This window comes from Eleutherodactylus coqui, unplaced genomic scaffold, assembly GCF_035609145.1.
Source record: "Eleutherodactylus coqui strain aEleCoq1 unplaced genomic scaffold, aEleCoq1.hap1 HAP1_SCAFFOLD_26, whole genome shotgun sequence".
In the NCBI taxonomy this organism is placed as follows: Eukaryota; Metazoa; Chordata; class Amphibia; order Anura; family Eleutherodactylidae; genus Eleutherodactylus; species Eleutherodactylus coqui.
The window spans coordinates 1,155,001-1,179,974 of NW_027101742.1; the positions used below are offsets into that span (position 1 = coordinate 1,155,001).

Genomic DNA, 24,974 nt, shown 5'->3' on the forward strand with positions numbered 1-24,974 from the left:
TTGTCTCAACCAGAAATATGGGTGGAGACCTGCAGAGTGACAGGTAAGGCCTCGTTCATGCCCACCAAAGCTCTGGATTGGCTAATGTGCTGGTGGAGGCCACACAGGATCTGAACCTTCCATGTGGTTTACTTTTCTGACCATCGGGCGCCCCCTCGTAGTGCCGGCTCCTGGAGCACCCCACAGCGGCAGCAAGGAATACCTAGGGCTGCCCATTTCGCCTCCACCACCCGTTGCTGCTAACTATTCCAGCCCCCACCCACATACGCCTGCTGCCGCCGCTCATGCTTCTGGTGATTGGCAGCTCCATCCTCCGGCAGAGAGTAGCAAGTGGCCCGCAAATGCAGCTGCCAGGACAAAGGATAGAGGCAGAGCATAGTCAGGAGCTGAGATAGGAGTGCGGCCGCGAGTACAGTGTCAGCGGGTACGGGACCACGGATGCTAGGCCAACAGGAAGACTAACACCGGACCCGGGAGTTGAAATGGGAACAACCGCCGGGGAAACCAGTGACAGTGGTAACAGCCAAGGCACCAGCCGACATGGCAGTGTGGCAGGACAAACACTGACAGCGGATCTGGGAGGCCACATGGGAGGCTGGCGGGAAAATGGACCGCACATGGGAGAGCGGTGGGGAAACTGACAGCGGGGACCGCTATATGGGTGCATCAGCCATCTTAATGTCAATCCGGCCAATCCATGTTTCCACAGATTCTTCCGGTGGAGACAAGATGCACCAGTACCCCTGGGTTCTCTGGTATCTGTGGATGGATGCAACAATTGCTACAGTTTGCCTGAAAGGGGTCAAAAGCATTACTATATGGGTATTAATGATAAAGTTGCCATGCGGAATAGAGAGATAGATAGATATGAGACTTGAGGGTACTTGGTACATTTTAAAGATTATATGGTCTAATTTTAAACTGTCTATTAGACAGAATTAGTAAATTTGCCCCAGTATTCCCCAATCAGTGGCTCAGGAGCAACATTTGGCACTCATGTTCCTGGTTTCTAGCTCCTCAGCTGTTGGCAGGTCCAGGTACACCAGAGGAGTCAGGGATGTCATAGCAGTACTGAAAGCTGACACAACGGTCAAAACCATATCACTAGTAATTAATTTTAGGGTAAGACTAAAAACTATATGATGTATTTGATAGACCTTTTCCTCTGTCATTATTCAATGAGATTAATAGATAGATAGATAGATATTAGATAGATAGATATTAGGGTGCGTTCACACGAGCGTAGGCGTATTTACGTTCGCACTTGCGCAGCGTATAATCGCCGGAAAGAACGTTATTCGGCGATCATGACCAGAGCTAGAAAGCGTATTATCGTTTGTTCCTACTTTGCAAACTATCTTTTCGGCCATCGAATATGCGTTGGCGCGTATTTCGGCCGCGTATGTTCCGTTTTTTTTCGGGTTGCCGTTTTTACGCGCCGTAAAATCGCCCGTGTGAAGGAATACATTCAAAACCAACGCCTCAGATGGTCACGTATATACGATTGGGCGCAAAAACGCGCCGTTTATGCGCTAGTGTGAACGCACCCTAAGATAGATAGATATGAGATAGATAGGAGATAGATAGATAGATAGATAGATAGATAGATAGATAGATAGATAGATAGATAGATAGATAGGAGATGGATGATAGATAGATAGATATGAGATAGATAGATAGGAGATAGAGAGATAGATAGATAGATAGATAGATAGATAGATAGATAGATAGATAGATAGATAGATAGGAGATGGATGATAGATAGATAGATATGAGATAGATAGATAGATAGGAGATAGAGAGATAGGTAGATATGAGATAGATAGGAGATGGATGATAGATATATAGATATGAGATAGATAGATAGATAGGAGATAGAGAGATAGATAGATAGGAGATAGATAGGAGATGGATGGATGGATAGATAGATAGATAGATAGATATGAGATAGATAGATAGATATAAGATAGATAGGTAGGTAGATAGATATATGGATAGATAGATATGAGATACATAGATATGAAATAGATAGATATGAGATAGATATGAAATAGATCGATATGAGATAGGCCGCCTGCAGACGAGCGGGTCGGATCCGGCAGCGAGAAATCTCGCCGCGCGATCCGACCCCAGAGCCTGCAGGGACGAGCGCGTACTCACCCGCGCCTGGCGGCCCCGGCTCTTTGATGTGCCGGCTGCCGCGCAGCCGGCGCATGCGCAGACCGGAGCTGGCGGCCAGGTGAGTGCGTGCCCCGCAGAAAATTAGAACATGCCGCGGTTTGTTTGCCGCGCGAGATTTCGCGCGGCCAAACCGCGGCCGTCTGCATAGGAGTGCGTATTGTAATGCACTCCTATGCAGACTTTCAGCGGCGGAAATCCCACGGGAAATCCCGCGGCGGGATTTCCGCTCGTCTGCAGGCGGCCATAGATAGATAGATAGATAGATAGATAGATAGATAGATAGATAGATATGAAATAGATAAATATGAAATAGATTGATATGAGATCGATATGAGATAGATAGGTAGATAGATAGATAGATAGATAGATAGATAGATAGATAGATAGATAGATAGATAGATAGATAGATAGATAGATAGATAGATAGATAGGAGATAGATAGATGATAGATAGGAGATGGATAGATAGGAGATAGATAGATAGATATGAGATAGATAGATGATAGATTGATAAATTGATCGATATGAGATAGATAAATAGATATTAGATAGATATAAAATAGAGATAGATAGATATGAGATAGATAGATATCCTCCTTTTAGGCAATTAACGGGTGGAAAACAAACAGGTTATTTCCAGCTGTGCTTCTCAGTGATGCCAGCTGAAGAGCGGCGTGTGTATACACGGGACCATCTGTAAACTTCCTGTGTTCCCCAGCAGCTGTGTGATACACGCATTTCTGCTGAAGGACACAGACTTCAAACTTCTAGTTTTAGGCCAGGAGAGAATGTTTTGTAAACTCCCACTGTCTGCCCTTTAATATCCTTGTACAGTACATGGAGAGGGTCTTGCTGGGTTTACTCCTGGACCCCCTCCACATCACACGTCCTGACAGCTCATTATTGTGCGAGCTGCACATTACACCAACTTTGGAAATAGGAATTTTATGTAAGCTGTAGCAAAATAAAGTGCAATTTCCCGCCATTCCCTTTGGTAGGTACATACACTTTATCTGCAATACGTGTAAATATATATATTATCTGTACAACCATTTACATAGACAATTATCAACAAGTGCTCAGTAAAAGTTACACAACAATCTTGGGTTACAGCCTTCGTGGAGGAAAACTGTAGACTAGAAGCCCTCCTACATTAATAATGTAATGACCTTTGTCATGTCTGTCATCCAATTACCATCACATTCTGTTCAACACTCAAGGGATCAAAGTTCATTCTCGTTAAGTCAGAATGGTTCTAAGTAGAGAAAGGGAAGGGGTTTCTGAATACTTCCAGTCTATGTGCTATGTGTTCCCTATTTGACTGGACCTAGGGTAGGATGGGATGTATTCAAACAGGCAAGCTTCACGCGCGAGTTCCACCCGATTGTAATATAGGCATAACTCGTACCTGTTAATAACACATTGATTTCAATGTGCATATTTAAACATGAGCGTTTTTTTCTCTTGCAGCAATGTGGCGAGATTGAAAAATCGCTGCATGTCCTATATTTGAGCAATTCCTCGTAAGGAATCGCCCATTATTTCCTATGGGATGTTATTTTCATGCAAGTGAGATGCAATTGTTTCCATTAAAAACTATTGGATGCACTTGTGATCTTTTTACGTGTGTGAAAAACATATGTATTAATTGCAAGTACATAAATGCAAAGTGATGCTTTTTTTTAAGCAAAAACACATTGTTCTCGCATCCAAAATCGCAATTTTACAAGCAAGATATTGGTCCAAGTTTCCCACTCGTGTGAATGCGCTTTCAGGCTTTATTCACACGGGTGCTGCGTTTCTCAGCCACCCGGATCACAGTCAAAAATTGCATAAATGAGAGGCAGCCGCGACCAAGTTGCGGCTGCATCTCCCATTTTTTTGCTCATTCAGACGGCTGAGCTGTGGTGTATATACACCTCAGCCCGGAATACCATCAACCGGGGGGAAGAGAGTTCAGCTTTGCTATACCCCCTCCCCTTGCCGGCTGCGGGCAAAGAGAGGGGCGGGAGCTTAGCAGAGCTAGTGTGCTAAACTCCCTCCCCCTTGCCGGCTGCCGGCAATGGGAGGAGGCAGGATGGGAGCTTAGGAGACCTAGTTGTGCTAAACTCCCTCCCCCTCTGCCTGCCGGCGGCTTCCATTGGCTAATCATGGGCAATAGATAGGACTAGTCCTATCTTTTCTGGACGCATATAAAAGCGGCCGCCGAAATCGGCACTGTATGAGCTATTTTTTCTGGACACATTTTTCTAAAGGAATGCATTGGAATCTAATGCTTCAGAGGGTCGCACAATTGGCGTGATAAAATGTTTGTGCGAATAAGGCCTTAGGCCTCATGCACACGGGGCAAATTGAAATGCGAATCCCACAACTGGCGCAGGCGATCCACTGCTTAATTTGCCCATAGATGTGTCTGGAGATTCCTCTCTCCACGCACACATGCTGAAAATAAAATCGCAGCATGCTCTATTTTAGAGCGGGATACGCAGGGACAGCTTCTATTGAAGTCAATGGAAGCTGTCCGTCCCAATGAACATTACAGAAGTTTGGCGGGATTCGCGTCAACACCTAGGTGACGGCGCAGAGAAATCTGTACTGCCGGCGGTGTGTCCACAGTATAAAAGAAAAGAAGAAATGACAGGAAAGCATGGTTACCGGCAGCGGGCATGGGTGGATTCCGTGCGTGCCACGTGCATGAGGCCTTGGTGTGATGGTTTTAGAACCCAAGACCATTTCTCGTGATATAGATATATAAAATGCATCTTCACTTTAAAATGATTTTTAAGAGTTGAGCCAATTTTTTGAAAATAGACAGTTATTGGTAAGTAGAAACTCCAAACAAATATCTGGACTGCCTCAACTGTTGCCCTATGATAGCAGTCTCAATGTGTAACCTGGCCCTCACCATATCAGTAGACTTATTGTAGTCTGGACCACCTCTATAATGGCAGTCTGGGTGTAGTTTTCATCAACTTCTATAATCAGTCTGGCTGTAGTCTGGACCACGTCCTATACTAGCATTATGCCTATTATAGAAGTCCGACTGTAGTCTTAACCACCTCCTTTTACAACAGCCTGGCTGTAGTCTGGTCTAGCCCCTACAATAGCAGTCTGTTTTTAGGCTAGACCACCCTCCACAATAGCAGTCTTGCTGTAGTCTGGAGCACCCCCTATATTAGCAGTCTGGCTGTAGGCTCGACCACCCCGTATAATAGCAGTCTTGCTGTAGTTTGGTGTACCCCATATAATAGCAGTCTTGCTGTAGTCTGGAAAACACCCTATTTTAGCAGTCTACACCACCCCATATAATAGCAGTCTTGCTGTCGTCTGCCCCCCCACCCCCACCCTTATAATAGCAGTCTGGCTGTAGTCTGGAGCACCCCCTATATTAGCAGTCTGGCTGTAGGCTCGACCACCCCGTATAATAGCAGTCTTGCTGTAGTCTGGAAAACACCCTATTTTAGCAGTCTACACCACCCCATATAATAGCAGTCTTGCTGTCGTCTGCCCCCCCACCCCCACCCTTATAATAGCAGTCTGGCTGTAGTCTGGACCGCCCCCTATATAAGCAGTCTGGCTGTAGTCTAGACCACCCCATAGAATAGCAGTCTGGCTGCATCATCTGGCTTTGTAGTCCAGACCTCTCTCTATACAAGTAATCTACATCTATAATTTGGAACTTCCTCTATAACAACAGTAGTCTGGAGTAGTTAATGATTAGAGATGAGCGAACCTACTCGGCCACGCCCCTTTTTCGCCCGAGCGTCGCGATTTTCGAGTACTTCCGTACTCGGGCGAAAAGATTCGGGGGGCGCCGTGGGTGCATGGGGGGTTGCAGCGGGGAGTGGGGGGGGGGGAGAGGGAGAGAGAGAGGGCTCCTCCGTGTTCCTCGCTGCTACCCCCCGCTCCGCCACGCCTCCCCCCGGCGCCCCCTGAATCTTTTCACCCGAGTACGAAAGTACTCGAAAATCGCGGTGCTCGATTGAGTAATTACTCGAAACGAGTAGGTTCGCTCATCTCTATTAATGATGCTTTACTTTTTTTGTCTGAGCCAGTTTATGTTTCTTTGGTTAATTTCCTGTATTCTCTTACAGTTTGTTTGGGAACTGAAAACAGATTGACGCAAATCGGAACAGTGGATGATCACTACAACTTTATCAAGAGAATGTACAATGGATGTCAGATTGTTCTCGGAAATCTCGAAATCGCCCATATGAAAAGGAATTCGGATTTGACTTTCTTAAAGGTAAATGACTGAAACTCTTTTATTCTATCCAATTCCATGCTTTCAGCTATTTTTCCTTTATTTTCCGCTGAGAATGTCAGTGGGCTATAGCGCTAAGGGGATTGCATTATTTGGTTTAAAGATGTGACAGCAGCAGATGCCATTCTATTTACTGTATTTCCTATTGCTTATATAGCACCAACATAATCCGCAGCGCTGCACAAGGACTGACATCACTCACTGTCCACACATTTTACATTCCTCATTTTATATACACAGCAAAGCCTATTTCATCAATTAACTTATTTAGGGATTAGAGATGAGCGCGCATACTCGCTAAGGGCAATTACTCGATAGAGTATTGCCCTTAGTGAGTACCTGCCCGCTTGCAAGAAAAGATTCGGCTGTCGGCGGCGGGCGGGGAGCTGCGGGGGAGAGCGGGGAGGAATGGAGGGGAGATCTCTCGCTCCCTCTCTCCCCCCCCCCCGCACCCCCTGCTCACCGCCGCAACTCACCTGTCACCTGCGCCGGCAGCCGAACCTTTTCTTCCGAGCGGGCAGGTACTCGCTAAGGACAATGCTCGCTCGAGCAATTGTCCTTAGCGAGTATGCTCGCTCATCTCTATTAGGGATCTTTCACTCATGCAGAATATTTCTGCAAGACGCACCTAAAGATGCAGAACATTCTGCACTAAAATCCACATATATACATGCGGACTATGGAGCAGAAATCCACAGTAAAAGAGAGTATTTAAGATTTGCTTGATAAAGGAGTATTACACAGCTCCGAAACGCGTTGCATACTACATCCTTGGACCCCTTCCTTTGACGCTTGTGCTCCATATGGAATAGTAAAAGTTTCTCGTATTACTAAGAGAAGGACTCTTCGTTTGCCTGAGTGCCACGTGCATCTATGTACTCTTCCGTGTACACGGTCAGAGCGCTGTCCCTAAAAAAGACTCTCTTCTGTCCCTGCAGGATATACAAGAAGTGGGAGGATATGTTCTTGTTGCTATTAACACTGTCAAAAACATTCCACTGGACAACCTGAGAGTTATCCGCGGTAATACTTTGTTCAAGAATTCTTCTGCACTTTCCGTATTTTCAAATTTCATGGATGCGAATCCAAACATGGGTTTGGAGGAGCTATCAATGAGAAACTTACAAGGTATGTAATGACTGTTACTGTATTATTTAATAGGAAAGCACTTTATAACATATTCACTTTATTTGCTATTTATCTATCTGTCTCGTATCTGTTTATTTATCTATCATCTATCTATCTCATATCTATGTATCTATCTAATGTCTGTCTATCTATCATCTATCTATCTGTCTCATATGTATTTATTTATCATCTATCTCATATATATTAATTTATCATCTATCTCATATCTATCTGAGCAGAAAGGGGTTCTTTACTGTAAGAGCAGTTAGACTGTGGAACTCTCTGCCTGAGGAAGTGGTGATGGCAAAATCCATAGAGGAGTTTAAAAGGGGACTTGATGTCTTTCTGAAGAAGGATATTACAGGATATAAATATTAGATTAAGTGTCAATCCGGGTATACAGGCAGGTAGGAACTATTAGGGGTTGATCCAGGGAACAGTCTGATTGCCACTAGGGAGTCGGGAAGGAATTTTTCCCCCAAAAGGGCTAATTGGCTTCTGGCCTTGGGGTTTTTTGCCTTCCTCTGGATCAACACAGTAGGATAGACAGGCTGGACTAGATGGACAATGTCTTCATTTGGCCTTACATACTATGTTACTATCTATCTATCTATCTATCTATCTATCTATCTATCCTGTCTCATATGTATTTATTTATCTATCATCTATCTATCTCATATCTATCTATCTAGCTATCTTATATATATTTATTTATCATCTATCTCATATCTCTCAATCTCATATCTATCTATCTACTTATCTATCTATCTACCTATCTATCTCCTATCTATCTATCTATCTATCTATCTATCTATCTATCTATCTATCTATCTATCTATCTATCTATCTCATTTCTATATATCTATCTCATTATCTATCTATCTACCCTGTTGTACTGCCTCTAGCTTGGATACAAGATGTGATTTGGGGAAGGCATGGAGGCTCTAGTACCCTGTTGTACTGGTTCTAGCTTGGATACAAGATGTGATACAGCGGGCATGGAGACTCTAGTTCCCTGTTGTACTGCCTCTAGATTGGATACTAGGTGTTATACTGGTGGGCTTAGAAGCTCTTTTACCATGCTGTATTGCCTCTAGCTTGGATACAAGATGTGGTACAGGTGGGCATAGAGGCTCTAGTACCATGTTGTACCGGCTCCAGTGTGGATACAAGATGTGATACAAGCAAGAATGGAGACTCTAGTACTCTATTGTACCACCTCTTGCTTGCATACAAGATGTTATACAGGCTGGCATGGAGGCTCTAGTATCCTGTTGTACCACCTCTAGCTTGGATACAAGATGTGATACGGTGGGCATGGAGGCTCTAGTATCCTGTTGTGCCACCTCTAGCGTGGATACAATATGTGATACGGGCAGGCATGGAGGCGCTAGTGTCCTGTTGTACCCCCCTAGCGTGGATACAAGATGTGATACGGGCGGTCATGGAGGCTCTAGTACTCTGTTGTACCCCCTCTAGCTTGGATACTAGATGTTATACAGGCAGGCATGGAGGCTCTAGTATCCTGTTGTACCGCTTCTAGCTGAGATACAAGATGTGATACGGGCGGTCATGGAGGCTCTAGTACCCTGTTGTACCGCCTCTAGCTGAGATACAAGATGTGATACGGGCGGTCATGGAGGCTCTAGTACCCTGTTGTGTCACCTCTAGCTTGGATACAAGATTTAATATGGGCAGGCATGGAGGAGTACAGTTGCCATATGGTATTCTGCGGTATACCGGTTCATATTTTCTGAGCCTCTAGATTGCGCAAACTCATAGGCTGTCGAAGTTGGCGTCCCACATGGTTCTATGAATGTTCTATTAGCGATAAATCTGACAAATGGGCAGCCACGGAAATGTGAAAGTGTTGTGAGGGCTTTCCTGTGGCCCCCTTGTGTGTGCGGCCGAGCATAATGCTACTGGAAAATGGCAGTGGAAGCCGTCATGAGAGGAACACATGTGGCTGCAGGATGTCCTGAACATATCGCTAAGCTGTCATTGTCCCTCGTACCACTACTAGGAGTGACAGACTATCACATGCGATGGCCCCCAGACCATCACACCAGCAGGGGGCAGTGTGCCACTCCAAGGTAAAAGACCATAAAGAAAATGATAAATTCCAACACTCCAAGCTTCAAACAGAAGGATCAGAGTATCAGTATAAAATAGAGAGAACTTACTTCATGGGGAGCACCAAATGAAAAGACCCCCTTAAATCTAGGTGTGCCAAATTTAAATCTCAAAGCCGTGTCTTAAGATCCAGCCCCGCAGAGGGCCTAGATGCAACGTTGTGACTGAAGTATTCCTTTTAAACTTCTTATTTTCACAGAAATTCTTCATGGGGGAGTTACCATAAAAAATAATCCAATGCTCTGCAACCTAGATTCCATCCAGTGGGAGGACATTATTAATACAGGTCATTCTATTTATGTGGACAAGAGTACCCGCTCAAACTGTAGGTATTTTTTTTTAATAACTGATGCAATCTCTTATTTAATCACTTTAAGTAAATTGTCTTAAAATGAATAGTCCTAGCTAATCACTGGGCTAGGCCGCACAGCAACTATAGCCGTGACAGATGTCATGTGACCAAAGTTCACTGTGTACCCGTGCAGCCTGGCACTACTATTGAACTCAATGGAGTCGCAGTGTGAGTCATAGGTTGCCGCGACTACAACTGTCAGGCCACAGAAAATCCAATCTTGATATTCGCAGATATCCTTTATCAAGGAGGTCTACAAATAAAACGCACACAGAATAAAAATAGTGTCATAGCGCATAATGGAAAACCTCAGAAGAACACTGGCAGAGGTGTCCGAATAAATACATATCTACATGAACTAAAACGAATAGCTATGTACAAAGTAATCTGCAAATATGATATATACACCTCGCCATGTACCATAGGTATGTCTTTGCTAAGACCCTGCAGTCCTTTCTGTCCCTATCCCTCTCCTCTTCTGCCCCAACCTGGCTGCCGCACATTACAGCATCGTTCTCAAACAGGCCCTGGATGACGCGTCACCCACCCCATCACTCAAGCTGTCAGACGCAGACTGCAGCTACCCTGGCTCACATCTCAAATACGCGTCATCCGGTGGTGCTGAAGATCTCAGTGCTGAAGAGCCAGCTACTTACTGCAAAAAGAAAATCAAGGACACCCGGCAAGAACTATTCTCCCAATCCCAATTAGTACTGCATCTAGATCTTGCTCACTCTCTGTACTCGGACAAACAACAGAGGAAGAAGTCTCCAGACTGCTCTCCACTGCTCGCCCCACCACCTGCGCTAGCGACCCTCTCCCCTCACATCTCCTCAGGTCCCTCTCTGCGGCTGTCATCACCCACCTCACCACTATATTCAATCTCTCCCTGACCTCTGACATCTTCCCCTCCTCATGCAAACATGCTATCATATCCCCACTGCTAAAGAAACCGCCCCTTACTCGGCCCAAGCTTCAACTACCAACCCATTTAAAATCTCCCCTTCATTTCCAAACTATTAGAACACCTAGTTTACTCTCGCCTTATATGCTATCACTCAGAAAACTCTCTTCTTGACCTCCCACATATCGGCTTCCACCCTCTACACTCAACAGAAACAAAAGTGTCAAATGACCTTCTGACAGCTAAATTGAGGGACGACTACTCCCTACTGATCCTCCTTGATCTCTCCACAGCATTTGATACTGTTGACCATGATCTCCTCCTCAGTATGCTTCGCTCTATCGGTCTAAAGGACACTGCTCTCTCCTGGTTTTTCTCCTACCTATCTAACCATTTATTTAGCTTATCCTTTGCTGGCTCTACCTCCTCTCCTCAACCCCTTGATGTTGGGGTTGCCCAGGGCTCGGTCCTTGGCCCCTCCTCTTCTCCATCTACACAGCCCCTATTGGACAAACCATCAGGAGATTTGGCTTTCAGTACCATCTCTCTGCTGACGACACTCAGTTATACACCTCCTCCCGTGACATCACAGCACTGTTCCTCCAGAATGCTGCCGACTGTCCGCTGTCTCTAAGACTATGTCCTCTCTCTTCCTAAAACTAAACCTCCCAAAAACTGACCTCCTGGTGTTTATGCTCTCTACTAACCAACCTCATCCTGATATCTCCATCTCAGTGTGTGGCACCACCATAACTCCCAGACAAGAAGGGCTTGGATGTCTTTCTTGAGCAATACAATATTATATGTTATAATCACTTATGACTTCAGAAGGGTTGGTGATTTGGGGATTAATCCGATTGCCAGATTGGAGTCAGGAAGGAATTTTTTTCCCTTAAATGGGATAAATTGGCTTCTATCTCACTGGAGGTTTTTTTGTATTCCTCTGGATCAACATTGAGAGGGTAATAGGCTGAACTGGATGGACATATGTATTTTTTTGGCCTTACATACTATGTTACTATATGAAGAGGGATGGCAGAGACCCTAAAGTATCAGGGGTCGAGGCATTAAGTGGAACGCCAATGTGCATATAATCACCTGACAGTACGAGCCTGCGCAAGGGGACAGAAGTGTCATTTATGAGCATACAAGACATGGAAGGTAGTAGTGTGAGACGCGATGGTTTTGAGGTAGAAGAGCTAGTTCTAAGCTGTTGTATGGTCAAGAAGAGTATACACAGCATTAGATAACGATGGCCCAGAATATTAATGAAAGTACATATTTCACATAAAACATCCCCAAGTCCATGGAAGAGCTTATAGCAATTCTTAAATCGGATATAACAGATGTCATTTGTGAAGCTGAGTGACTCCACCGTGAATATACAATGCATATTTGAGAGGTTCGTACAAATGTCCTCTAAGTCGCGTCCTCCAACTTCCTTTAATTTGTTGGTAACACCAAAGGCACTTCAGCTGTAGATGAATGATTAAATACATATACAGATACTATACCTGTTCCCAAATGATGTGTGCTGAGGCGGGATCTTGGCTCACCTAATAGCATCAGACTTGTAAAACCATGACAAACACATACAAATATACCTTGAACTTGTCTTTTTTTACATTGCAGGTCCTGCATGTGATGCGGAAGCTTGTAATGGAACATGCTGGGGCCCTGGTCCAGAGAACTGTCAAATCTGTGAGTATAATGTCCCACTAGCTACTATATGTGAAATCATGGGGCACTGTATATGTTACCCAGGTTCTCCTCTTCTGTGTATTGAAGCAATCATTTTTAGAATGATGAAGGGGGTGGACAAAAATATGGAAACACCGTACAAAATGCATAGGATTTTAACCATTAGCATTCAGCTGCCCTTTTGACCCCTGCTTGGCTGAGAACTTTCTCAGCAAATTTGTCTTTACTTTACCTCTTGCCCTGCTCTGAAAGATTTTGGGAGCCAGCTGGTAACGTAACTGAGTGGCTCAAACCCCTGACCAATGGAACCTTGTTGCACGGGCAGATGTTCACTTCTAGCCGACAGCATCTGTGTCTTATTACGTCCACTTTAGTTTCATGGGATTATAAATCATATTTCAACTAAACATGTAGAGACCGATTTTAATACATGCATTTCGTATGGTATTTCCATTTTTTTTGTTCACCCCCTGAACAATGAACATATTCTGCACTATGTGGAGGATATTTCCATGCACAAGTACCAGTAACAAAGTCATATACAGTAGCACAGACTAACATTTAGAAAACTACTATGTAACATGTCCCATTAATACATGAAGCATTGTGTGATTTTAAAGGGGTTTTCCAGAGAGAATAATGTTGACCTATCTTCAGGATAGACGATCAATAATTAATTGGCTGGGGTCCGTCGCTCAGGACCCCAACTGATTAGCTGAGTGGCACATGCTGTCAGTGGCGCAAATACACAGAGGTCGGAGCCGAAGCAGTGGAAGTCTCAGCGATGACCTCTGTATAGTGGCCGGCACTTGTAACTGTAGGCACGGCTCACATTGATTTCAATAAGAGCCGTGCCTCCAGCTACAAGCGCCAGTCACTACACAGAGGTTGGTGCGGAGACTTCCGCTGCTTCTGCACCAACCTCTGTGTATTTGCGGCACTAACAGCATGCTCCCGCTCAACTGATCGGTCAGGGTCCCGAGCGACAGGGCCCAACCAATCAACTACTGATGACATATCCCGAGGATAGGTCAATACTCTTCTCCCTGGAAAACCCCTTTAGGTAAACTATGATGCATACCTCTCAACACCCCATGAAAAAGAACTTCAAACAGGTGTGATTTATGTACATATGCCCAAAAGTTGACATTTCTATTATTCTTTGAGAGTGTGTCAGAGTGGATGCATGTATGTATCGTTCTGTCACTATATATGTGAGCTCTTCCTGTGAGTAAAATAATTAAATAATTACTTCTTTTTTTTTTTTTTTTACTTTTAGTTACAAAACTGAATTGTGCCCAACAATGTACTGAACGGTGCAGGGGGCCGATGCCCAGTGATTGCTGCCACAGTCAGTGTGCAGCTGGTTGTGTGGGGCCTAAAGAAACAGATTGCCTGGTAATACAAAGCACTATATATACTACCTAGAATTGTATGTGCATCTATAAATCCTACCAATTTCATAAAACCCATCTACAACTCTTTTCCTCCAGGCGTGCCGCGGGTTTCGTGATGGTGACACATGCAAGGAAAGCTGCCCTTCGCGATATATGTACAATCCACAGACATTTGCAGTGGAACGTAACCCTTTGGGGAAATACGCTTTCGGTGCCTCGTGTGTGAAAAAGTGTCCACGTAAGTACAAATACTCACAGTCTGGGATATCCATGTAAACCGATAGGTTAGCTAGCTGACCCAAAATTGTCCAACACTTAGTGTTTTCTGGAAAAAGGATGGATTTTTCATGGCTTTTTTTCCTTTCTTTTTTCTTTGCCCAAAAAACTCTGCGTCCAGATTGTTACATGAAACTCTGTAATGAAGTATAACACACACTTTTTGTTTGTGGCCTTTTTTTCTGGTCTTTTTGGTGTGCTTTTAGGTGAGTTGTGTTTTTTTTTTTTGCAAAATGCAGCATGCTGTTCATACGGCACTTTTTCTGTCATTTTTTTTTTCTTTGGCTTCTTTATAAGATCTTTTAAAAAAATGCATGAGGAAAAAAGTGTTACAAATTGAATGCATTGGAAAAAATGCCACCAAAAACACTGGTAAAAAAAAAAAAAATAAATAAGTTTTTCATTGTAACCATCAAAATTACATGGAAAAATAAGCACGTTTGAACAATTTCTTTTGTTTCCAGATTTTAGCCTCATAGTGAGAACAGTGATATGGGCTTAGCATGCTGTAATAGTGGATGTCAATCAATCATTTACTGTTGGCCCGTCATAGGCATATTCTCATAGAGGGTTGATGACCAACTTCCCCTACAGAGTTTTACAGGAATTATTAGTTGACAGCCCTCAACATATCAATATTGAGTTGAAAGAGATTGTCCCCTAAAAAGTTTTATATTATTGATTGTTAAATCCAGTCCAGAATTATAAACATGTGTTGTGTTCACATTTATTAAAAACTGTTTCTATCCCCAGGTATTCCAGGACTAATGTTAGAATAGCGCCACCTGCTGTTTCTATTCTGTGTTCACCTCAATAACTGTGTGACTGTCATATGAGCTCAGTCTTACTTCTCTCTGTGCTCCACTAAGTGTGTGGAGGGTGAGCGACTGCTTGTGAGCATCTTCTCTGCTTGTCAATTGCAGTAGCGCCGCCTCCCTCTCTTATCTCTTAGTCAGCATTTCCTCTGACAAGCAGAGAAGACGCTGGAGCTTCAAACGTAGCCAACGCACCACATCAGCCATAACTTCACATACTCAGAGCAAAGCAAGACCAAGCATTTGTGACCACCTTGGATCATATACTGATGTGGACACAGAACGAAGACAGCAGGTGGCGCTATTCTAACATTATTTCTGGAATATCTGGATATGTAATTATTTTTTTTAATAAGACTAAATCCAAAATATGTTTATAATTATGGGCTAGATTTAACTCTAAGGCCTCATGCCCACGGCTGGGTCAGATTTTGACTGCGAAATATCACAGCTGAATCAGACCCGGCACCCAAAAGAGACCCTTCACTCACCTCTCCGGATCCGCCGCGAGTGTCTCGCCCGGCGTGCATGCACAGGGCCGGCACTGGGCTGTGATATAGATTCTAGCGGTACTTCCGCAGTGCCCACTGCGGAAGTATTGCGGGACAGACGGCTTCTATTGACTGCAATGAAAGCAGTCCGTGTGATTTTCCGCACAGAATAAAACATGCTGCGATTCTCCCCCGCGAGCAGAAAATCACAGTTGATTTCCGCGTGTGGGCAGGGGAGAATCGTTTATCACAGCGTGTCTATGGATTGACATTGCTGCAGAATTTGCAGCGGGTGTCTGACCGCGAATTCCGCAACGATAATCCGTCCATGGGCATTTTTGCCTCAACAATATTTTTTATGGGATAACCCCTTTAATAAATGCTGTTTTTATCCAGTCTTGTCTAATCTTTATCTTTTAACCCTTTCTAATCCACTGTCTGACGTCTGAAGACATTATGATTTAAGGCTGTACAGCTCCTATGTTGGAAGACGCCCGTTGGGGTTCTCTTACTCTATATTGCCAGCCTCTCTGCTCTCGGAGCCTATCCAACGTGTCACCTCATGCAGTACTGGCTTTAGCCAGCAGATAGCGCCGTTGTATAATGGCAGAAAAAGAGTAAGCCCCCTAGGAAAACCAGGATACAAATTGGATTGGAAAGGGTTGAAGCAGCAGTATGGCTCTCTCACAGGCGCCCTGATTACATTCTGATTCAACCAATAGGATCTCCGCTGATCCCGATAAGGAAGAAGCTATGGCCTCTTCAGATTGTTTTTCTACATAGTGCTGAACAAGTGCAGTTCTCTGCCAAGCACTTGTACTACTTCCTGCACATAAACACACTTTATCAATTATGCCTGGAAACCCCTTTTCAGTGACATATACTGAATCACAGGGTGAGGATAACCTCCTGTGTCAGCGATTCTGCTGTCAGTACATGAAAATCACAAGTTGAACCAAAAATGGAAGTCAAAAAGTAAATCATCTTGCAAAATGGTCCACCATTAAAACGTAACCTTTATTAGAACCTTAAAATACTCAGTTCTATAGTGTATTATCCTATAAAGAGAGAATGAGGGGGACAAGATCAAACTATCCCTATTCTGACCCTACCGAAAACAGCCCTCCCTGTCAGTCTTGGGAAACCCAAGACTTCATTGGTGGAGCCCAGTCATTCTTGGTGGAGCCCAGCATTCATACCAGCCCTAGTGCAATAAATGGTATTTCCTGGTATTTAGAGGGAAAGGCACGCTACTTTATATCCTGTGAAGGCCATTTGGATAGAAGAGGATAAGTGTAATACTGTTGTGAAGCCCAGTGGGAATTGGTGGCACATACGCCCGCTCTGATGGCCTTTTACACACAGGAGAAATGCACAATACTCATTTGCCCAAGATAACGAGCTGGTGACATCACCACCAGCTCGTTAGCTCTCGTGCAGCCTCTTTAGACAGGCAGATCATCGATGAGAATCGTTCCGTTCTCGTTCAGTGTTCCTATGTGACACATTGAGCGGGGAGTATCTAAACGCAACGAGAAGTGAACAAGCCAACAGTGATTCTTATTCCGGCTGAAACTGAACGACGAGCGAAAAGCGACCGATTCTTATTCGTCAGTCAGTCATTGGCTCGCGGTTAAACTGAACAATTCATTCACTTTTGTTCCTTTTAATGATATATTGAATAATTGTTTTGACTAAACGCACCTTAAGCCGGCAAGGCTGTAGCATTTCCTGACTATCCAACTGGGTGCTAAGATCTTGTGGCTGTGGACATCGCTGACATGAAGAGGATCTGCACCCTGAATGCTAATTTAATTATTGTATGCGCATTGATTTGTTCATTATTCGTCAACCTGATATTCACAGATTTAATAAATGTGCCTTGGATTTTCATGTTACAGATAACTACATTGTGACAGACATGGGATCTTGTGTTCGGACTTGTAGTCTAGGTTCCTATGAGTTGGAGGAACAAGGCGTTCGCATCTGTAAGAAGTGTGATGGACCATGTACACAAGGTAAGTGTCCTCTTACTCTTCGCTATGACGTTGTTACTGTAGACAAATATAAAAAACGCTCCCAGGTTATCTTTCTTATCAAACCAGTGGAATATTTATACTACAATTAAGTTTTAGATCAGGTCCCTCATTCTTTGGTTTCCCAGATGGTATCATGTCATGCATGGAAAACACTTATGGACATGAATCCAGCATTCAATAAGATGAAACATGATAAATTTGACTCGTAGAGATGAGCGAGCCCCCAAATGCTCGAGTCCGCGTTATTTAAGTCGAGCTTTTCGTAAAATTCGAGAGCTCTACTTGAGTAACAAACCCCAATGACTACAATGGGAGACTCAAGCATTTTTGTATGTGGGACGCCGGGTGCCGAGCTTTTTTTTCTCCCCCCCCCCCCCTAGGTTCGTCTCTCTCTCTCTCTCCTGCCTACCAGACAAAAAAATTTGCCAATGACGCGCGCTGCATCGCGGCAGGGAGGGGCTGAAACAAACACGTCACAGCGGGGAGGAGCCAAAAGCTGGGGCGGGGTCGAACACGGCTTGATGCTCGTTCGAGTAACGAGCACAATCGAGTACGCTAATACTCGAACGAGCATCAAGCTCGGCAGAGTATGTTTGCTCAACTCTATTGACTAGGTTTCACTTAGCAACCAAGAAGAGATGTACATCATTTTTTTTTTTTAAATTCTTATCATTATTACTGGTTTTTAAGCTTGCCCATAAGGTAACACTAGTGCAATAATTTCAAGAGTTAATCTGCTATCGCCAAATTTACTCAAAATATAAAATTATGACCTGGAAAATTCTTTAGGTTGGAATCGGACTTGCAGTTTTTCATTGAGTTTTTTTTATACAAAGCCAGCAAAAAGAATGGAAAACATAAAGAAGGACTTTTATTTCTTCTCGGTAGATCCACTTCTCACTTTGGCTGCTTCAAAAACTGCATCTGAAACTGCAGAAAGACTAGAGTTTGACTCAACCATTCCAGTCCTTCTTATTTGACCGTTGGTTTGGTAACTAGCTTGTGTTTATACCCTTAACTGGCCCATATGTCTAGTCCCAAGATATAAGAGTCAATACAATAAGAAAAGGGTTACAGCTCTTCAACCAGCATTTCCAATGGTTTGGTCCTTAAGGATCTCCAGTATTAGAGGGTCAACGTTTTTGGCGTGCTACAAGATCCAGCTGCAGTTAAACTTCTGACATTTTCCTTAAGGCCGGACCAATTTGTTGGGTTTTTCCTTGCGCATTTCAGTTATACAATAAAAAAATGCAGCATGCTCTACTTTCTGAACCAAAAGTCCCCATAGAAGTCAATGAGGATGCATGAAAGCACACGCAATATGCTAGGAGATACGTAGAACACAGCACAATTTTGCAGGAAAGAACACATCTAATATAATTAGCCTTTTTCAATTGGTGCATCTTTGTTTGCCATGTGCTAATGAGCATGCCTAGCAGGTGGAAAAAGTAGAGTCAAATACACCAATGCGCATGCAAAAAAGCATTGTTCAGTCCGCGTGTAGGGTGCCTTAGGCAGCATCTAAAGTGGTGTTCCACAAACTATAAGCAATGTGTGTTATTTTGTTGTCTTTCAGAGAAACATTGCGATGGTATTGGATCAGGGCCTCTACAGCACGCTCTTTCAATAAACGCAACGAATATTGGTTCTTTTGAAAACTGTACAAAAGTCAATGGAAATATAAACATCCTGACATTTACTGTCATAGGGTAAGTCACATACCAGCGTGTGGCATCAATGGAGCAAATTATTGAAGTTTGATTCTGACACTTCTGATGTTGATCGCTATATTCTAAAAATGTTTTCAAGACCCGCCTCATGCTAACTCTACTTACCATGAAATAAATTACTTTCCTGGTTATTCCCATCTAATAATTGATGGCAGAATGCAAGCAATTTGCCATCTTTTTTAGATCAATGGGGGTTCTAGCTTTGAGACCCTCACCAATTCTTAGAATGCACAGCCGTGCCCCAAACATTTGAGATGATAGATCCCCGTAAAGTGGTGATGCAGCGAGCAAGATTCCACAGGGGGTTTCTTGAGTGGGTGCGCCAACTCTAGACTGGTCACAGTGGTGGCTACTCGACCTACAAGGATAGCTCATGCGGCAGGCGGGATTGCAAAAGGGGGTTTTGGCTAAAGCAATTAGTGTAAATTCTTTGTGATGCCAGTGCCTTAGAATAAGCGGATTTTTTATTGTGAAATGAAGAGAAGTCCATAGATATAACAGTAAAACCGAAGGCCCACAGTTTACTTAGACTTGAGGATTGAACAATGTTCACACTTTTCTTATTGCAAACAGTAAGATCTCCAGCAATTTCTTGAACACATCAAGTGACATACATTAGTTCCTTGACCCTCCCCTAAAGAATGGTCTGCGGCTGCCAGGCTATGTAATTGCTGAACTATGCGGTTATTTATGGAGACATGGGGAGAACAGTGCAGGCTATCTTGTGGACACACTGACTCCTGACTGTGCAGGGCCAAGTTAAACTCACAGTTGCTGTGTCTGGTTTCCTTCCAGCTTACACGGGGTCTGCCCTGGCTCAGGTTCCACCTGGCAGGGTTGAAAAATAATCCTCTCCCGCTCTGTTCTCTGTCTTATTAAGTCTCCTGACTCCTGTACTCTTCCAGCACTTGCTTGCTCCTTTCCTTACATCTCTGCTCCTCTCTGCCTTACTGCACTCTCCTTCTGCTGACTCATTCCACTTTCCCGGTTTGCACTTGACTCCTCCCACTCCACTAATAAACCGATCTCTCTGTCTCTCCTGGGTCACATGGCTAGTTTCCTCCAGTAACATAAATTCTCTCAAGATGGGAGGCAGACCAACCAGAAAACTAACTGCAGGCAGCCAATCAGAAGGGGCACTGTTGCTAGGCAGATCACATTTAACCCATTATGCAGGGAAAAACAGTGCTTTTCTCCCAAAGGGTGCCTCCTACGTCTCCCTAAGGGCTCATAGCGAGGTCCCTGGGACCTATTAACCTGAAGCCTGCCCTCGGGCTCACTACATGGCATATTCTAGCAGCAAAATGTTTAGTAAATAAGTTTAGTAAATGTTTAGTAAATCACAGTGTTCAGTGATAATGGGACTCCCTGCGGGCATGAAAGAATCCCCTGTCACAGCTGTCACAGTGTTCAGTGATGATGAGACTGCACTGGGTATGAAAGGATTCCCTACCACAGCTGTCACAGCTGTGGCAGAAGATTGCGATGTTCCCCAATTGCTTTCAATGGGGCCAGCGCTGCTGCCACCCCATTGCAAGCAATGGGATGCAGGCAACCCCCGCAGTGATTTTCAGGGAAGCGCTTGAAATATAAGCCCTTCCCTGGAAATAAGCCCAAGCTGAATGAAAAAAAAAATTTAAATACATCACCTAGCAGTGCTGTCGGGGCTGAGCACTGCCTTTGATTGGTCACAGTGCTCAGCCAATCAGAGGCAGCGCTTCCAAGAGGTGAGAATTTTCAAATCCCTAGCCAGAAGAAAATGCTGAAGAACATTGCAATATTTGCAGAGGACACAAAATTATACAATATAATCAATGCAGCGGAGGACAATGTACGGCTACAAACGGACCTGGATAAGCTGCGGCTTGGGCAGAAAAATGGCAAATAAAGTTCAATGTTGAAAAATGTAAGGTTATGCACATGGGTAGGAGAAACGGATGTCACCAATATACACTAAATGGGGTACTGCTAGGGAAAAGTGATATGGAAAAATACCTGAGGGTACTAGTGGATTGTAGACTAAACTGGAGTAACCAATGCCAGTCAGCTGCTGCAAAGGCAAATAAAGTCTTGGGGTGCATTAAAAGAGGTATAGGGGCGAAGGATGAGAACATTATCCTTCCACTATATAAGGCACTTGTCAGGCCTCACATGGAATACTGTGTACAGTTCTGGTCACCGGCGCTCAGGAAAGATGTTACGGTATTGGAGGGGGTTCAAAGGGCAACTAAACTAATCCATGGAATGACGGGACTGGAATACCCAGAGAGGCTATCCAAATTGGGATTATTTACCCTGGAAAAAAGACGGCTAAGAGGTGATCAAATAACTATGTATAAATACATGAGGGGACAATACAAGGATCTCTCCCGCGATCTGTTTACACCCAGGACTGCGACGGTAACAAGAGGACATCCGCTACGATTAGAGGAAAGTAGGTTTCATCACCAACATAGAAGGGGGTTCTTTACTGTAAGAGCAGTGAGACTGTGGAACTCTCTGCCTGTGGACGTGGTGATGGCAAAATCCATAGAGGAGTTTAAAAGGGGACTTGATGTGTTTCTGGAGCGGAAGGATATTACAGGATATAAATATTAGGTTAATTATTAATCTGGGTATACAGGCAGGTAGGAACTATTAGGGGTTGATCCAGGGAACAGTCTGATTGCCATTAGGGAGTCGGGAAGGAATTTTTCCCCCAAAAGGGCTAATTGGCTTCTGCTCTTGGGATTTTTTGCCTTCCTCTGGATCAACAAAACAGGAGGATAAACAAGCTGAACTAGATGGACATTGTCTTCATTCGGCCTTACAAACTATGTTACTATGTTATTGCTGGGCAGCCAGAGAGAAGAAGCACTGGAGCGCCGACAGCGCTGCTAGGTTTTTTAAAAAATTTTTAGTCAGCTAGGGCTTATTTTCAGGGAAGGGGTTATATTTCAAGCCCTTACCCGAAAATCACTGAAGGGTTTCCTGTATCCCATTGCTTTCAATGGGTTGGCAGCAGCGCTGGCCCCATTAAAGGCAATGGAAGAACATCACGATCCTCTGTCACAGCTGTGACAGTGTTCAGTGATGAGGGGACTCCATGTAACATCACACGATGTTACACGCAGCACGGACCTTACCGGCGTACGAATGTCCTATCTTTTGCTGGTGCGAGCATTTTGCGCCTGTAAAAACGGACATATAAACACACCATAGGAAACCAATGGTTCTAATAGAGGGAATTTTTTATGCACATAGGCGCACAAAAAAAAGAAACACTTGTCTGACCGAGCCCTAAATGATTTACTTACTAATCCATCTTAGGCACTAATCATATAGTTTGAGCCTGGACCTAATACTCTACAATATGGGGGAGTAAAACTGGAATTTGATATTATGCAATAAAGCAGCCAATCTATCTGTAAATATTCAAGAGTGCGGTGAATTTCCCCACAACCTTTATGCCCTGTGGGGACATACCCTAAGGGACCTTTCACACAGGACGGAATTACATCGCAGGACGCAGCCAAATGCGCACTTGAGGAATTACACACCAAATACTGCAGGTCTATAGGTTGCCAGCAGGGGGCTTGCAGTGCATTCTGTGGCCTCTTCCGTCCCTAAAGGCAAAGCTATAGGGGAAAACAGAGGGTTCAGTCCTGTGCGTCACATATGTATCCCATATCCATCTCTGACGTCACGGAGCCCCAGTACATATCATCTTAGTCGGCTGTATGTCTGTACTAACAAAATCTAAATACATTTCTGTTTTTAGTGACTCTTTTACCAATACACCAAGAATGGATCCAGATAGACTGAACATTCTTAGATCTATCAGAGAAATATCAGGTGAGTTCTCCGACCCAGAAATGTGCATTTAAAATATAGTATGCTATTTATTATTCACATTTCTCTTTTACTTCTTTAACCCCTTAAAGACCAGGATGTTTCGGTCCTAAAGGACCAGACACTTTTTAGGGATTTTACCCATGCGGTGGTTTTGCTGCCCTATTTTTTGTCCTTTAGCTACCAAAATTATTTTTGTTGTTTTTTTTCCATGACATACAGGGCTATTTTTTTATATCTTTTCCCCCCATTTTTTAGTTTTATTGGGGGTAAAGAGCGAAGAAAATGATTTTTTTAATTTTTATTTATAGTTGTTTATTTTTAAAATGTGTATATTTACACTAAAATAAAGAATGGGAATGGATTCCTGCTCTTTGTTCTTTAGACATTTTGATCTATGATTTGTATAGTCTTGTAGTATATAGCGACACTTTTGGTTGGCGTTGGCTTTGGGTCATTTTTTTTAATGTACATATGTTTATTTTATTCTGTAATTTTATTTCTTATTTTTGTACCTTTTTTTTAGCATCTATGTCCCCCATGACATCATATGAGACGTCTGGGGGCCATTCACATTGTATTTATTTTTAATTTCATATCTTTCCTTTGTAGCTGGGGCAGCCATAGGAGCCCTAGTTACAGGGAAAACATCCCCCTGTAGTGACAATAGTTACTAACAAAGCTGATCAGCATCTGCTAGGACCCTGTAGCTCTACTGTAACAGGGAAGGGACCCGGCGGTCACGTGATCACAGGGTCGCATAGCAGAGCAAATACTTCTGCTTTTACTCTTTAGTACATAGCGCTCACTGAGTACTATGTAGCCTGGAAAGGTGAAGGTAGAAGCAGTTAAAAAACGCTTTTTCCTTCTCCTCTGGGTCCTTGGCTGTGTCTGACAACCGAGAACCCGACCTGTTCCTGCTTGATTGCCGAAGCAAAAGCTTTAGTCCTGTACTGTGCTATCAGCCATGATTAAAGCCCAGGGCTAAGTGCCATATATTTACCACACTTGGTTCTTAAGGGGTTAAAGCATATATGATAATAACTGCTGTGATATTTTGCATGCTGTGTTTTATTCTAGTATACTACACCTAGCAATCTGCATATTCTGTAAGAATGGCAAAATCATAGACGTACAGCCAACTCTAGTTACAAAAAAATCGCACCACTGTAATATGACTACCGAAAATTGCGTTAAAATAGTCTTCTTAGGCCTCATGTCCACGGGGAAATTCGGGCCCGCACGGATTTTCCTTGCAGAATCCCGCAGCGGGTCCCTCCTTTCCCACAGACATGAGGCCTGAAATAAGATATACTTACCTGTCCGGACGCAGAGGATATGCCCTCCGTCGCGGCTGGATCTTCTTTCTTTGGCCCGGCGTATGTGCTCGGCACGCCGGCAGCGTGCCGCTCGTATGCACCGTGTACATCTTTTTTTTCTTTTTAAACTTCTGCTTTTCCGCGGCACAGCAGAAATACAGCTGAGGGTGTGCCGGGGGAATTGACGGCTCCCATAGACTTCAATGGAAGCCGCGGGAGACCCGCACGAAATGGAGCATGCTGCGGGTGTTTTCCCACACGTACGATCAGCGCACTAGGGAAAAATGACATCCGCAGGTATTTAATTACCTGTGGGTGTCCAGTGCATCCCCATGGGCGTGGATCATGCGTGCGGGATACCCGAACGGATTTAATCATTCTAATTTGCCAGTGGACATTGGGCCTTAATCTACA

The 24,974-nt window shown here is 43.9% G+C and overlaps 1 protein-coding gene across 1 annotated transcript in view; it reads left to right on the forward strand.

Moving 5' to 3' along the window:
• Positions 1-24,974, forward strand: part of LOC136590992 (epidermal growth factor receptor-like) — a 213,838-nt gene that overhangs the window by 127,084 nt on the left and 61,780 nt on the right. The window contains exons 2-10 of the mRNA XM_066588457.1: positions 6,275-6,426; positions 7,383-7,572; positions 9,905-10,030; positions 12,594-12,662; positions 13,942-14,060; positions 14,156-14,297; positions 17,543-17,659; positions 19,257-19,389; positions 23,171-23,244. Coding sequence (XP_066444554.1) covers positions 6,275-6,426; positions 7,383-7,572; positions 9,905-10,030; positions 12,594-12,662; positions 13,942-14,060; positions 14,156-14,297; positions 17,543-17,659; positions 19,257-19,389; positions 23,171-23,244 — 1,122 coding nt within the window. The remainder of the gene's footprint in view (positions 1-6,274; positions 6,427-7,382; positions 7,573-9,904; positions 10,031-12,593; positions 12,663-13,941; positions 14,061-14,155; positions 14,298-17,542; positions 17,660-19,256; positions 19,390-23,170; positions 23,245-24,974) is intronic.